General features: G+C 38.4%; 1 protein-coding gene across 6 annotated transcripts in view; it reads left to right on the forward strand.

Moving 5' to 3' along the window:
* TBC1D32 (TBC1 domain family member 32) overlaps positions 1-16,227 on the forward strand; it is a 216,044-nt gene that overhangs the window by 44,271 nt on the left and 155,546 nt on the right. For all 6 annotated transcript variants that reach the window (XM_057311112.1, XM_057311111.1, XM_044386282.3 and 3 more), the window contains 2 exons: positions 8,693-8,835; positions 12,566-12,693. In XM_057311112.1, the coding sequence (XP_057167095.1) occupies positions 8,693-8,835; positions 12,566-12,693 (271 nt within the window). The remainder of the gene's footprint in view (positions 1-8,692; positions 8,836-12,565; positions 12,694-16,227) is intronic.

Below are 16,227 nucleotides of genomic sequence, written 5' to 3' on the forward strand. Positions count from 1 at the left end.
TTTATGTACAATCAATTTGGCTGAGAATTTTAATGTTGTTCTTAAGATCAGGATGTTCTTAAGAAATGCTATTAAGGGAAGTTTGATTGATAGGTACTAACGTGTTCTTTCTTGCTGTTTTCTATGCTTTATACTTGCCTGATGTTTTGATCAGCCTGCTTGTTTTAGCTCACATCTAGAACTTCAGATCTTCTCTTATTAAGGAATAGAGCAAAAACAAAAACAAACTTCATGTTCTTCAGTGTAATAACTTTCAGTCTTTAGCTGTTGACTGGCTTATAAAAATGTGGTTTAAAATATTAACATTTAAAAGATAACTTACACTTTTTCCTTTGAATATCAATGAAAGTTTACAAAGTAGAACACTTTAATAAAAAAACACTCCCATCGGGGCGCATGGGTGGCGCAGTCCTTAAGCATCTGCCTTCGGCTCAGGGCGTGATCCCAGCGTTCTGGGATAGAGCCCCACATCGGGCTCCTCTGCTGGGAGCCTGCTTCCTCCTCTCCCACTCCCCTGCTTGTGTTCCCTCTCTCGCTGGCTGTCTTTCTCTGTCAAATAAATAAATAAAATCTTAAAAAAAAAAAACCCATCATCTATAGACTCATAGTGTTCTAAACCTGGAAGTTACCGTAGAAATGCTGGCAAAATTCTGAGAAAAATTCAAGTGAACCAAAGGAAAAAAAAATGGTTTGGGCCATATATATATTAATGCTATATGCATCTATCAATCGGTTTGTTTTATTTATGTAATTATAACACCTTATTAGTCTTAACAATGGCTCTCGGGGCGCCTGGGTGGCACAGCGGTTAAGCGTCTGCCTTCTCTGCCTTCGGCTCAGGACGTGATCCTGGCATTATGGGATCGAGCCCCACATCAGGCTCCAACGCTATGAGCCTGCTTCTTCCTCTCCCCCTCCCCCTGCTTGTGTTTACTCTCTCGCTGGCTGTCTCTGTCTCTGTCAAATAAATAAATAAAATCTTTAAAAAACAAAACAAAACAAAACAAAAAAAACAATGGCTCTCAAACTTCTTTCTGCCGTTACAGCATTTTCATGTATAAACATGTAGCTTAGGTCCTCCTGCGATATGCTCCTATAACATACTGTGCTTCCTTCGTTAAAAATGTTCCTTCTTATAATTATTTTTTTTATTTTTTAAATGATTTTTTATTATATTGTGTTAGTCACCATACAGTACATCCCCGGATTCCGATGTAAAGTTCGATGCTTCATTAGTTGCGTATAACACCCAGTGCACCATGCAATACGTGCCCTCCTTACTACCCATCACTGGTCTATCCCAATCCCCCACCCCCCTCCCCTCTGAGGCCCTCAGTTTGTTTCTCATAGTCCATAGTGTCTCATGTTTCATTCCCCCTTCTGATTACCCCCCCTTCTTTATCCCTTTCTTCCCCTACCGATCATCCTAGTTCTTATGTTCCATAGATGAGAGAAATCATATGATAATTGTCTTTCTCTGCTTGACTTATTTCACTTAGCATTATCTCCTCCAGTGCCATCCATGTTGCTGCAAATGTTGAGAATTCTTTCTGATAGCTGAGTAATATTCCATTGTATATATGGACCACAACTCCTTAATCCATTCATCCGTTGAAGGGCATCTCGGCTCCTTCCACGATTTAGCTATTGTGGACAATGCTGCTATGAACATTGGGGTGCATATGGCCCTTCTCTTCACTACGTCTGTATCTTTGGGTAAACACCCAGTAGTGCAATGGCTGGATCATAGGGTAGCTCAATTTTTAACTTTTTAAGGGACCTCCACACTGTTTTCCAGAGTGGCTGTGCTAACTTGCATTCCCACCAACAATGTAGGAGGGATCCCCTTTCTCCACATCCTCTCCAACAATTGTTTCTTGCCTTGCCTATTTTTGCCATTCTAACTGACACAAGGTGGTATCTTAGTGTGGTTTTGATTTGAATTTCCCTGATGGCTAATGATTTTGAACACTTTTTCATGTGTCTGTTAGCCATTTGTATGTCTTCATTGGAAAAGTGTCTGTTCATATCTTCTGCCCATTTTTTGATTTGTTTATTTGTTTCTCGTGTATTGAGTTTGAGAAGTTCTTTGTAGATCTTGGATACCAGTCCTTTATCTGTAGTGTTCTTTGCAAATATCTTCTCCCATTCCGTGGGCTGCCTCTTAGTTTTTTTTTGATTGTTTCCTTGGCTGTGCAGAAGCTTTTTATCTTGATGAAGTCCCATAAGTTCATTTTATCTTTTGTTTCTCTTGCCTTTGGAGATGTGTCATGAAAAAGGTTGCTTTGGCCGATGGCGTAGAGGTTGCTGCCTATGTTCTCCTCTAGAATTTTGATGGATTCCTGTCTCACATCGAGGTCTTTCATCCATTTGGAGTTTATCTTTGTGTATGGTGTGAGAGAGTGGTCAAGTTTCATTCTTTTGCATGTAGCTGTCCAATTTTCCCAGCACCATTTATTGAAGAGACTGTCTTTTTTCCACCAGATGTTTTTTCCTGCTTTATCAAAGATTAGTTGCCCAAAGAGCCGAGGGTCCATTTCTGGCTTCTCTATTCTGTTCCATTGGTCTATGTGTCTGTTTTTGTGCCAGTACCATGCTGTCTTTCTGATCACAGCTTTGTAGTACAGCTCGAAATCCGGTATTGTGATGCCCCCACTGTTGTTTTTCCTTTTCAACAGTTCCTTGGAAATTCGGGCCTTTTCTGGTTCCATACAAATTTAAGGACTCTCTGTTCCAGTTCTTTGAAAAATGTCCTCGCTATTTTGATCGGGATAGCATTGAAAGTGTAGATTGCTCTGGGTAGCATGGTCATTTTAACTATGTTCTACCGATCCATAAGCATGGAATATTTTTCCATCTTTTTATGTCTTCCTCAATGTCTTTCAAGAGTGATTTATAGTTTCTACAATGGCGATCCTTTACGTCTCTGGTTAAGTTAATTCCAAGGTAACGTATGGTTTTTGGTGCTATTGTAAATGAGATGGATTCCCTAATTTCTCTTTCTTCAGTCTCATTGTTCGTGTATAGAAATGCAACTGATTTCTGAGCATTGATTTTGTATACCGCCACATTACTGAATTGCTCTATAATTTCTAATAGTTTGGGAGTGGCTTCTTTTGGGTTTTCCATATAGAGTATCATGTCATCTGCTAAGAGAGACATTTTGACTTCTTCTTTGCCGATTTGGATACCTTTGATCCCTTTCTGTCGTCTGATTGCTGTTGCAAGGACTTCTAGTACTATGTTGAATAATAGTGGCAAGAGTGGGCATCCTTGTCGTGTTCCTGATCTTAAGGGAAAGGCTTCCAGCTTTTTCCCATTGAGAATAATCTTTGCAGTAGGCTTTTCATAGATGGCTTTTATGAGATTGAGAAACGTACCTTCTATTCCTATACTCTGAAGGGTTTTAATCAGGAAAGGATGCTGTATTTTGTCAAATGCTTTTTCTGCATCAGTTGAGAGGATCAAATGGTTCCTGAGTCTTTTCTTGTTGATATGATGTATCACGCTGATTGATTTGTGAATATTGAACCACGTTTGCATCCCAGGTATGAATCCCACTTGATCATGATGGATAACCCTTTTAATGTACTGTTGGATTCTATTAGCAAGGATCTTGTTGAGGATTTTGGCGTCCATATTCATTAGGGAAATCGGTCTGTAATTCTCCTTTTTGAGGGGGTCTTTGCCTGGTTTGGGGATCAAGGTAATATTGGCCTCATAGAATGAGTTTGGTAGCTTTCCTTCTGTTTCTATTTTTTGAAATAGCTTTAGAAGAATAGGTATTATTTCTTCTTTGAATGTTTGGTAGAATTCCCCAGGAAAACCATCCGGGCCTGGAGTTTTGTTATTTGGAAGGTTGTTTATCACTGACTCAATTTCTTCATAATTAATTGCCCTGTTTAAGAAATCAATTTCTTCCTGTTTCAATCTTGGTAGTTTATAGGTTTCCAGGAAGGATTCCATCTCTTCCAGAATGCTTAGTTTATTGGCATATAGCTGTTGATAAAAATTCCTAATAATCCTTCCAATTTCAATGGTGTTGGTCATGACCTCTCCTTTTTCATTCCTAATTTTAATAATTTGGGTCCTTTCTCTTTTCTTTTGGATAAGTCTTGCCAGTGGTCTGTCAATTTTATTGATTCTCTCAAAGAGCCAGCTTCTAGGCCTGTTGATCTGCTCTACTGTACTTCTGGTTTCTGATGCATTGATTTCTGCTCTAATTTTGGTCAACTGCTTCCTCGTGCGTGGATTAGGCCTGTCCCTCTGTTGCTGTTCCAGCTTCTTGAGGTGAGAATATAAAAACTGCATTTTAGATTTTTCTATTCTTTTGAGTGAGGCTTGGATGGCTATGTATTTCCCCCTTAGGACTGCCTTTGCAGTATCCCATAGGTTTTGGACCGTTGTGTTTTCATTCTCATTGGTGTCCATAAATTGTTTAAATTGATTTCTGATTTCCTGGTTTATCGAGTCATTCCTGAGCAGGATGGTTCTTAGTCTCCAAGTGTTTGAGTTTCGTCCAAATTTTTCCTTGTGGTTGAGTTCCAATTTCATAGCGTTGTGGTCTGAGAATATGCAGGGGATAATTTCAATCTTTTGGTATCGGTTGAGACCTGTTTTGTGTCCCAGAACATGGTCTATTCTTGAGAGTGTTCCATGGGCATTAGAATAGAATGAGTATTCTTTGGTTCTGGGGTGTAGTGTTCTATATATATCTATGAGGTCCAACTCATCGAGTATGGCGTTCAAAGCCTTTGATTCTTTGCTTAGTTTTTGCCAGGGTGTTCTGTCTATTTCTGATAGTGGAGTGTTGAGGTCCCCTACTATTAATGTATTTTTATCTATATGTCTCTTTATTCTGGTTAAGAGTTGGCTTGTGTATCTTGCTGCTCCCCTGTTGGGGGCATATATATTTATAATTGTCATATCCACTTGTTGAATACTTCCTTTAAGAATAATATAGTGCCCTTCTGCGTCTCTAACTATAGTCTCTAGTTTAAAATCCAATCTATCTGATATGAGAATTGCTACCCCAGCTTTCTTTTGAGGTCCATTTGCATGAAAGATGGTACTCCATCCCCTTACTCTCAGTCTGAATGCATCTTTGGGATCGAAATGAGTCTCTTGTAGACAGCAAATGGATGGGTCATTTCTTTTTATCCAATCTGCAACCCTGTGCCGTGTTATGGGAGCGTTTAAACCATTTACATTGGCACTAAGAACTGAGAGATAGAATTTTAATGATGCCATGTTGCCAGTAAAGTCTCTGTTTGTATCGGTTGTGACTTTCTTTTCTGTATCACTCTTGGGGCCTTTTTACCTTTATAGAACCCCCCTTAATATCTCCTGTAGGGCTGGTTTCGTGGTTACGAAATTGGTCAATGACTGGCGATTCTGAAATGTCTTTATTTCTCCATCAATTCTGAATGACAGCCTTGCTGGATAAAGGATCCTTGGCTGCATGTTTTTCTCTGAAAGAGCTTTCAAAATGCCCCCCCAACACTTTCTCTCATTCCAGGTCTGTGTAGAGAGGTCTGACGTAATTCTGATGCCTTTGCCTTGGTACGTGAGAAATTTCTTTGCCCTGGCCGCTTTCAATACTGTATCCTTGGATCTAATATTTGCGAAATGCACTATGACATGACGTGGCGTAGGTTTGTCGTGGTTGAGCTTGGGAGGGGTACTCTCTGCCTCTTGGACATGAATGTTTGTTTCCCTCACTAGATTAGGGAAGTTTTCAGCTACAATTTGTTCAAATATCTCTTCTAGACCTCTGTTTTTCTCCACCCCCTCGGGGATGCCGATGATTCTGACATTGGATCATTTCACTGAGTCAGTAACTCCCGTAACCTACATTCGTGGGTGTGGATTTTTTTAAGACCAGCTTCTATTTTCGTTTTTTCCTCTATTAACCCATCCTCCAGTTCACTAATACGTTCCTCTGCTTCGGTGACCCTGGCCGTCAGAGCCTCTAGTTTTGCCTGCATTTGGCTCATAGAATTTTTAATTTCTGTCAGATTCGCTCTCATTTCTGTCCTTAGGGATTCTATATTCTCAGTAACCTTTTCGTTAATACTTTTTTCAATTCTACTCATTATTTTGACTATCGTTACTCTGAATTCCATTTCTGATAATTTGGTTACATTCATATCCATTATTTCTGTGGCAGAGGTCACAGACTCACTGTCTTTGCTGGGGGCGGGGAGGGGCTTCTCTTCTTTGTCATTCTGATGAGGAGAGGTGGCGGGGTTGTCCAGAGCCCAAATTATTGACTGGGTCCCAGGCCGTGCCCCTTGTTTTATAGTGATCTTGGGGATGTGGGCTTCTTCTTTAAAGATTTTATTTATTTATACGTGGCAGAGAGCCAACCAGCGAGAGAGGGAACAAAAGCAGGGGAGTGGGAGAGGAAGAAGCAGGCTCCCAGTGGAGGAGCCCGATGAGGGACTTCTTTCCGGAACGCCGGGATCATGCCCTAAGCCGAAGACAGGTGCTAAATGACTGCACCTCCCAGGTGCCCCGGGTTGTGGGCTTCTTGATTTTTCAGCCTGCCTTCTGTGTTCTGGGGGAGGGGCCTGCCACGCCGATACTCAGGCATCCCTGATTGGGTAGAGTCTCCGTGTCCTCTGCGAGGGGGTATGGGGATGGGTAGGCTGTGAGCTGGTACTTCCACGCTTTTGTTCTTTGGCGGCTTTCCTTGGCAGTTTGCTGTGCCTCTTCTGAGAGTCAGAGCAGCAGAGGCCGAGTTTCAGCCTCTGTCACAGAATGGAGGGATTGCGGCGCGTTCTCCACTGATGTTCTGGCCACTTTAACTCTGTTTCTGTTGGTGCTGCTCAACCCTGCAGCGTCCTCACACCCGGCGTCCCAGCCCTCACTTCCAGGGCCGGCGCGTCTCTGTCCTTTGTGTTTCTAACGCCATCCGCCAGCCTACAGCCGCCCCCCTGCGCTCTCAGATCTCCGGGTCTTAGTCTATTTCCGGTGAGCACACCGGGATTCCGGAGTTCCGTGAGAAGTCTGGTGGCACGGCTCCCGGCTCAGGGTCGCAGTCTGCTGTTTCGCGGGTGCCGTCCGCGAGTCCGCCCGCTCCCCCGTGCAGGTGGCCCGCCAGCCGCCAGCCAGCCGCCAGCCAGCTCCCGCGCGCTCCGGGATCTCCCGGTCTCAGTCTGGATCCAGTGAGCACACCGGGATTCCAGTGTTCCGCGAGATGCCTGGTGGCGCGTGCTCCCGGCTCACAGGTCTCAGTCCGCTCTCTCTCGGGTGCCGTCCATGAGTCCACCTGCTCCCTGTGCAGGTGGCTACCGCTTCCCGGCACCCGAACGCGGCGGCTCCCTCCCCCTTCTGTTTATCTTCCGATATCTGAGCGTGGTTTCACGGCTCCCCGCTTCATACCTCAATACTCAGCTCTGGAGATGTTCATTTGTAGAGATCCGGATGTATCTTCCTGTGTCTCCCCTTCTTATAATTATTTGTCAGTGTCTTGTTTTACCACCTAGTGAACTGTTTTTTAATTTTTTTTGTCTTAGTTACTTCTGTTTATAGTGCCTATCTGGGACATAGTATGCACTCAAAAGTAGATAAAAGAATGGATGAATGAATGAATGGCCATGTGCTCATCAGACGTATCTCTCATTGCAAACAGGGTCTGGAACTGGTTGGGAAAAATCACTTAACTTTCCTTCTCCATTTTCTTTTTGTCAAGTATTGACTTAAAGTCTTAGTATGTTCATGGAGTATAAGATATTGTAATCTAAATTAAGAATTTTGGTGTTACTTTTAGTATTATAGCTTACAACCTTAAGCTGCTAACTTTTGGTTCCTTACTTTCTTGTAAAACACTATTTTATGAGTATATTAGGTCAGAAAACCTGAAAATATATTGATTTATGAAACCAAAAACATCACACTTATTTTAGTGACTATTCCCTGTGTTACATTTATTTGTATTTGTGTTTTCCTGTATATATTTTAAAAGAAAGTCTTTACAATGCTCATTCATTTCACCAGTTTTATGGTGATACAGTAGTGGTATATTAGTCTTAAAGGAGGTTTCACCTTTTCTGCCTTTTTAACCACCATTTTGTTTTTTTTTCTTTCTCTACTAGGCTGGACACTTGAATACATATATATTTTTTAAAAAGATTTATTTATTTGAGAGAGAGAGTGCATGTGTGTTGGGGGGCAGAAGGAGAAAGAGCCTGTCAAGCAGGCTCACCGTTGAGTGTGGAGCCTGACTAGACCCCAAAATCATGACCTGAGCAGAAATCAAGAGTCAGGTGCCTAGTTGACCAAGCCACCTAGGCACCCCAAATATATATTTTAAGAAAAAGAAAAGGCGAATACAAGTAAGTGTTTGCTGAGAGGAGAAAAGTTGTAAATTTGCGCCAAATCACATCTTCACTGTTAAGCAGTGACTTAATGTCAAACAGCCAATGATCTTCTGTTGTTTCTCAGCATTCACATTTGTCATTTACTTTTTTTTAAATTAACTTGAGGATATATTGAGCTTAATTGATCTCCCCTTAGGTTTCAGGTTATGATTTGACAATACCTCATCCTTTGGGCATTGAGTTGTGTGATTTTTTTTAAAACTAACCTTGATATTGATCTTTTTGAACAGCAATGGCTAACTCATAAATAAGATACATTAAGTTCTTCATGTTTAAAATTTTAATTTCTAAAAGTACTTGTTTATCAGATAACTACTCTCCTGCAAGTATGGTGACTGAAGTTCTTCGGATACTCTGTGATCAAAAAGAATGTGCAGTTGAATGCCTATATAATAACACTGTGATTGAGGCACTTCTTCAGCCTATTCATAATTTAATGAAAGGAACTAAGGTTGGTATTTACTAAAGAGAGTCTCTTAATTGGGTATTAGGGAATATTCAGTGGTACTTTATTTCTAAATTTGATGTATTTGAAATATTTATTACAACATCTTTCCATGTATGAATGTTTTTTATGCTGACACAGATTTTTATTTACTGTTAAATCATAGTTTATGTAGTTGTTGATTTATTTGTTACTGACAATGTAGGGGGAAAATACATATAACATAATTTTTTTTCTAGTCAGGCTTAGATATGATTATAAGGATTGAGAGAAGTTATTAAGGTATTTGTCTTGCAAATCTAATAAATCTTGTGAATTTTATTTGTTTTAATAGTAATTTTGTAGTCTATTTTTCTGAAGAGTCAACTCTGTTTTATATGAAGAACTACTTTTTTAGAAAAAAAAACTTATACATATGTTCAGAACTGAAATGTTCATATCTCTTTACAATTTGTATGGCCTGTTCCTTTACATTATATGATTTAATCCTTACAGCTGAGGCTGAAAGAAGTGGATTGCTCAAGGTCAGACATTTAACAGGTGACAGAGTTGGAACCACAGCTAGTACTGCTATCTGTCCATTTTGATGACTTAAGTTTTGGGGGAATGACTTAAATCCTAACAGGCTACAGGTTTTGCCTTTCCATGTCTGTGTTTTGTAGTGTTTTTACTATTTTCATCTCCTGTGTCCACCCCTCAATGGGCTGGGCAACTGTTCACCCCATCCTGTAGTCATTATTCATTGATCATTCAAAAAACCTCAAACATTTATGTGAATGTGGTACAAAGTATGGAATTCTAGGAAATTAGGGGATGTAATTTTGATTTTATGGTTAGCCTTAGGAAGATAAGTAGAGAAGAGGCAACAGAATTCCTAATACAGTTTAATATGATAGAATGTCATAATGTCAATGGTAAAATGAAATATGAACCTTAAACCAGAATTGAGAAATGTGCTCTTGGATTTTGCTCCAGTGCTGTTTTTTGTCTTTGCTTTCGTATATATCTTTAACTTTTTATCTTCTTGTGGCTTCTTTCCTTTATCTGTAAATATGCCTGAATCTGTCTCATAGTTGGGATGAGAGAAGCTCTTGATTATCCAATGCACATCTTTAGCTACCACCTAATATCTGATCTTTTTAACGATAAACTTTTAATAACGGAAGACTGCTGTTGTTGTCCTGGTTCCCTCTCTTCTGTCATGTTTCAAAAACATTGCATTTTTGATCTTGCCTCCATCACATCACTGACGGTGCTTTGATTGCTGTTGCTCTTAACTTCCTACACCTGTAACTAGTAACCACTTTTCAGACTATTATCTTCCTGATTATTAACACAGTAGACAACTTCTAAAATTGTTTATCTGGCTTTCCTAAATTCCTATATATTTTTCGCCCTCCCTTTCTAACCATTCTTTCCCTGTCACCTAAGAGGGCTCCCTGTTTAGGTCCCTGCTGTCTACAGTGAGTCTGCATGACCTGGTTCACTCTTTTCTCTCAGTACGTTTTTCCTGGGTGATTTCCTCCAGTTCTGAAGATTAGATGTATAGTTAACTTCTAAGTTTAGATATCTTCAGCTCCAGATTTGTCTTTAGATGCCTGCTAAACACGTTTTTGAGTTACTCTGTGAGCAAATCAAACTCAATTTTCGAAACAGAAGTTTTTGGTTTGCCAGTTTTTTCTTTTTCTTTTTCTTTCTTTTTCATTTTCTTTCTTCTTTCTTTCTTTCTTTCTTTCTTTCTTTCTTTCTTTCTTTCTTTTTTTGCTCTTGCTCCTTCTTCAAGCTTGCTCGCATTTCCCTCTGATGAGTGGGACTGCTGTACATCTAGACTTCTTCCTCATTTCTTCATTCCATTTGTAATTAAGCCCTGTAGACTTGTTCTCCTATGTGTCTCTAAAATCCATGTATGTCTTTTAATCCCTACTGCTACTGATTTTCTTTAAGCTCTGATAATTCCTTCCTTGGCATATTGAAATAATTTTCTTATTTTTTCCAGTCTTTCACCTTTCTGGCATGTTCTCTGTATTGTCACTAAAGCCATCACAATACTTTCCCGCTTGTTGCTTGCTCGGTAAATGTCTAGTTTAAAAGTCTGAAATTTACCAACTTTTCTGTTGTATTCTACCTATTTTTTCTCATGTATTTCAGTTATAACAGATTATTTTCATTTTTGACAAGGTTATGATGTTTTGTTATGTTTGCATACTTTTCCCTCACCCTGGGAAGTCTTGGTCTAAGTGAAAAATTCCTTTCTTCAGACTACAGTTTATCTTTTTTCCTCCAAAAACTTGTCCTAGTTCTCCCTGGGAAAGTTAGGTGTTTATTTCTGTATATTCCCATGTTATCTACTTCTGTAATTATGCTGGAATTATTCTTGAGTGTAAGAAACAGCCCTCTGGCACATAAGAGACATTCTGTATTTAATCTTAAAGCATTTAGCATCACCCATTGAGCCACTACTGTATCATTGGCTCTTTGCTAGGTATTTGAAATATAGAAGAGATTAAAACTTATACCTTCCTCTGAAAGAACCTACTCTAATAGGAAAGGCAGACTATTAAAATACTGGATGAGGAATAGAAAGGTTTAAAAAAGTGAATGTATAAGAGAAGGAAAGTATTCCAGGCAGAGAAGTTGTTTTAAGAAAGGCATTTAATGTGAAAGTAATAGACTGTATAATAATGCCTAATATAATAAGGAAATATTTAGGTGAATATGCCTGACTCAAGATAAGCTAACTCACTGTATTTATTAGGACGTATTGGTAGCAAAGTATGGATACTCAGATTTCTTATAGAGAATATGTGTTTTGGCAGCTGTGCCGGTATAGACAAATAAGTAGGCCCTAGAAAGAACAGGAACTTTAGTAGACTTAGGCTTGTACATGGGTTCCAGCATTAATATGACTCTAGTTTTTATAGTATTTTCCTTGTACTAATTTGCTATATACTGGCAAACATGTTTTTAGTATTTCCACTTAACAATAAAAGTAAAGAAATATGATTGGTTCACCCCTCATTAGATGACATCATTGACTATTGGCCAGTCCATGAATTGGTTGTCCTTACTCAGACCTATAACTCATGACCCAACCAATCGCACGAAGGAATGGTATTCCTTAGAAATGATGGTAGTGTGTTAGAAACCATGTATAGGGGCGCATGGGTGGCTCAGTCGTTAAGGGTCTGCCTTCGGCTCAGGGCATGATCCCGGCGTTCTGGGATCGAGCCCCATATCAGGCTCCTCCCCTGGAAGCTTGCTTCTTCCTCTCCCATTCCCCCTGCTTGTGTTCCCTCTCTCTCCGGCTGTCTCTATCTCTGTCAAATAAATAAATAAAATCTTAAAAAAAAAAAAAAAGAAACCATGTATAATAAAATTAGGGTGGATATTCAGGAACCAGTGAGTGGGAAGTAAAGGGCAAAGTGGATCTAGAGGCATTTGTCAAACAAAATAATATATATAACACTAATGAGAACAGCAGTTCTCTCAACTGTCTTAATAAATAATAACTGGTTTGGGTAAAAAGTCTGTATCTGCTTCATCAACTGTGCTGGTGGTAAATGAATATAATAAAATGATACATTTAATTCAGACATATTTTACAGACAAACAATCATTAACTTTCTTTTTGTTGTGGTAATATAACTTTATTAGACTGTACTACCACCCTTAAATTTTAGTCTGAAATGTTAGCATGTCATAAAATTATATGATTTGTTATCTTTATAATGTACAGACTGCTCCAGATTGCTCTGAAACAGCTTTAATTCACATAGCTGATATTTTGGCAAGAATTGCATCTGTAGAAGAAGGACTTACCTTACTACTTTATGGAGAAAATATGAACTCTTCTGAAGAAAAAAGGTATATATGTCTATGTTTTAAGTTTGTGGAATTTTTAGCATATTTTCTCCATCTGATTCAAAGTTTCCAAAATGTCATACAATATGTTAATAATGAAAATCAGGATAACTATTCTAGATAGTTAGGTTCCTGACCAGCCACTAACAATGTATTAGATGATCTCAGGTTGATGTAGTAACCAGGCTTATGGACTATGCAGGCAGAGTAGGCCTTGATGTGAGCAACTTCAAAGTAAGAATAGGAGGGTTCACTTTAGATGGGATGTTTTTGCTTCTTGGACTCTTTCAGATTTCTAAAGCCACCCACAATTGATTGAAGTTAAACCGCACAAAGGTGCACAAAGGAAGAGCTAATGTCTCCATCTTCCTTCTCTACCCTCTCTTAGTTCTGTCTCCTGGCTTTTACCAATGGTAACATTTCGGTTATGCTTTTAGACTTTCTCTGAACTTAAAATGATGTATCAGACATATATTCATAATCATAGAGTTTTTGTTTCCTCTTCATAAAAATAGCGTCATGTACAATATTGTTTTCTTATGTGTAACCATAAACATCTTCCCAGATGAGTACAAAATGAAACACTGTTTTTAATAGCTCCATAGTACTTTGATATGGCATAATATTTTCAAACTTTTTCCTTTAATATTAATGGGTATCAGGTTGTATCTAAGATTTTGCTTCCATAAATAATGCCACAATAAGTGTTTTTTTTAATCTTGTTGATTGTAATGGATTATATTAATCTTTGAATATTGAACTAAACATTGCATACTTAAAAAAATCCCATTTTGTTATGGTACCTAATTTTTTTTATACATTGTTAGATTTGATTTGCTAATCTTTGTTGAGGATTTTTGTGTCTATGTTCATGAGAGATATCAGTCTATATTTTTTGTAATATCATTGTCTGGTCTTGGTTTATCCTAATGCTACTCTCATAATGAGTCAGAAGCAGAAGGAATGCTCTCTATTTTCTGGAAGAGTTTGTGGAGAATTGGTATAATTTCTTCCTTAAATGTCTGATAGAATTCACTAGTGAACCTATTTGGGCCTGGTTTTTCTGTTTTGGAAGATTATTAATTGATTCAATTTTTATATCAGATATGGGCTCATTCAGATTGTTTATTTCTTGTGTGAGTTTTGGCAGATTGTATATTTCAAAGAATTGCTCTACTTTTCTAGGTAATTAAATTTGTGGAAATAGATTGTTTATAATATTCCTTTATCACCCTCTTAATGTCCATGTGATCAGTATTGATGGTCCCTTTTTCCATTCTGATATTAGTAATTTGTCATCTTTTTTTTTTTAACCTGGCCAGAGGCTTATCAATTTTATTGATATTTTAAAAAGACCAACTTTTTTTCCTCTGTTGATTTTGTTTTTGTTTTTAACTTCATAAATTTCTGTTTTAATTTTTATTTTTTACTTCCTTTGGTTTTAGTTCTTTTCCTAATTTCCTGTGGTGGAAGCCTTGATTATTAATTTTTAGATCTATCTTCTAATATATACATTCAGTGCTACAAATTTTCCTCTAAGCACTGCTTTTTCTGCATCTTACAAAGTTTGGTAAGTGTTTTTTTTATTTTTACTTTAAATATTTTTAACTTCTCTAAAGACTTCTTTGACCTATGTATTTATGAGTCTGAGAGTGCATTCTTTTTAATTTAAGGTGTCTTACAGCTCAGAATGTGGTCTATCTTGGTGAATGTTTTGTGTGAACTTGAGAAAAATGTATATTCTGCTGTTGTTGGATGGAGTATTCTATAGATATCAGTCATATTTAGTTGGTTAATGGTGTTCAGTTCAGCTTTGTCCTTATATATTCATGCTGGATCTGTCAATTAGTGACATGGTTGTTGATCTTCAAAAATATGAGTGGATTTATCTATTTCTCCTTGCAGTTCTATCAGTTTTGGTTCCTGTATTTTGATCCTGTTGGTTGGATTGTTACACCTTTTTGGAAAATTGATCCGTTTATTATATAATGCCCTTCTCTGATAGTTTTCCTTCCTGTGAAATGTATCTGAAGTTAATATAGCTACTACAGTTTTCTTTTGATAGTCAGTGTGGTGTATATTTTTCCATCTCTTTTAATCTTTGTTCTTATATGTAAAGTGGGCTTCTGTAGATAACATAATTGGGTCCTGTTTTTTTAATCCACTCTGATGATCTTTTAATTGATATATTTAGATTGTTGACAGAGTGATTATTGATATAGTTGGGTTAATATCTACCATGTTTGTGATTGTTTTCTATTTGTTGCCCTTGCTCTTTCCTTTTTTTGTGCCACTCTTTTTCTGCCTTTTGTTTCCACCCCTTTCCCCCCCCATCATATGTGTGTTTTAATCTGTTTACATCTGGGTACGTGTTGTCTTAAAATAGTCACACAGGACTGAAGTCTTTACATGGGTCACCATTTAATCCTCGCAACAGCTACAGGGGGGAGGGGGGGCTTTGTGTTAACTTTAATTTAGTATAATGGGAGTGACTGTCTCTTGTGTTTTGTTTATTGTAGACTTAATTCACATTGATTAAAAGTTTTCTGCCTGCCTGAAATACAACAGGTAAAACTCCTAGCAGTGAACTTGGGAAGGAAGAAGGTAGTAATAGTAACTAAGTTGAGAGACAACATGGAATGAGGGTTAGGCACAAGAACTCTGGTTCTAGACCTCTTGGGTTCACAGCCCAGCTTTATCACTCATTCACTGCACTTCTCTGTGACTGAGTTATTTTCACCTGTGAATTGGAGATAATCATTACTTGCCTCACGGGGATATTGAAACTTTAAACAAATTACCATATGTGAAGTGCTAAGGGTTAGCTTTTAGTGTGCACATCATGCCTTAGGAAGTAGGCTTGTGCTGTGCATGTTTTCTTCAGGTACCTAACAGTGTTTTATAGAAGGTAAACTTGCGGAACTCCTGCCTGTCTCAGGCAGAATAAATACGTTTTCGCACTTGGTTGGTAGCTTGACTGGGTAGAGACTGAAGGTAGGGTTACGTTGTCTTCCTGCATCCACAACTGCCAAGTCCTATGTCTGAGTTTCTTTTTTGCCTCTAAAAATTTCTAGAACCTGATGTTTCATGAGGATGTAACTTATTCTAGGAACTTTTACTTAGTAATTAGCTAGACAATTTTATGCCAAAGACTTGCATCCTTTGGCACAGGGATTTTGCTTTTGTTATATGTTTGATCATTTTTCTGCTTTTGCTTTCTCTTTCTGGTGCACCTGTGAATGAGATGTTGAATTTCCAGGAGTGACCATCCCTTGGCTTTACCCTTTTAATCTTTGTTTGTACATAGAAGCTGTTCTTCAATTTATCCTGAAAATCACTTTTAATTTCTAAAAGTTCTTGGTCTTGGTTTGATACTTTTCTCAAACTTGTCAAGTGGACTGGGTTTTCCCACCTAGGGAGTAAAAAGGCCTGGCTGCTAGGTCCTATGGCCCAGTGAGGGAGGGGCCCTTTTGGTCCAGAATGCTGACTTCAGCCCCTCTGAACTACCTGTCTGACTAGGTACTACATGGTTGTTCT

Source organism: Ursus arctos, unplaced genomic scaffold, assembly GCF_023065955.2.
Source record: "Ursus arctos isolate Adak ecotype North America unplaced genomic scaffold, UrsArc2.0 scaffold_13, whole genome shotgun sequence".
In the NCBI taxonomy this organism is placed as follows: Eukaryota; Metazoa; Chordata; class Mammalia; order Carnivora; family Ursidae; genus Ursus; species Ursus arctos.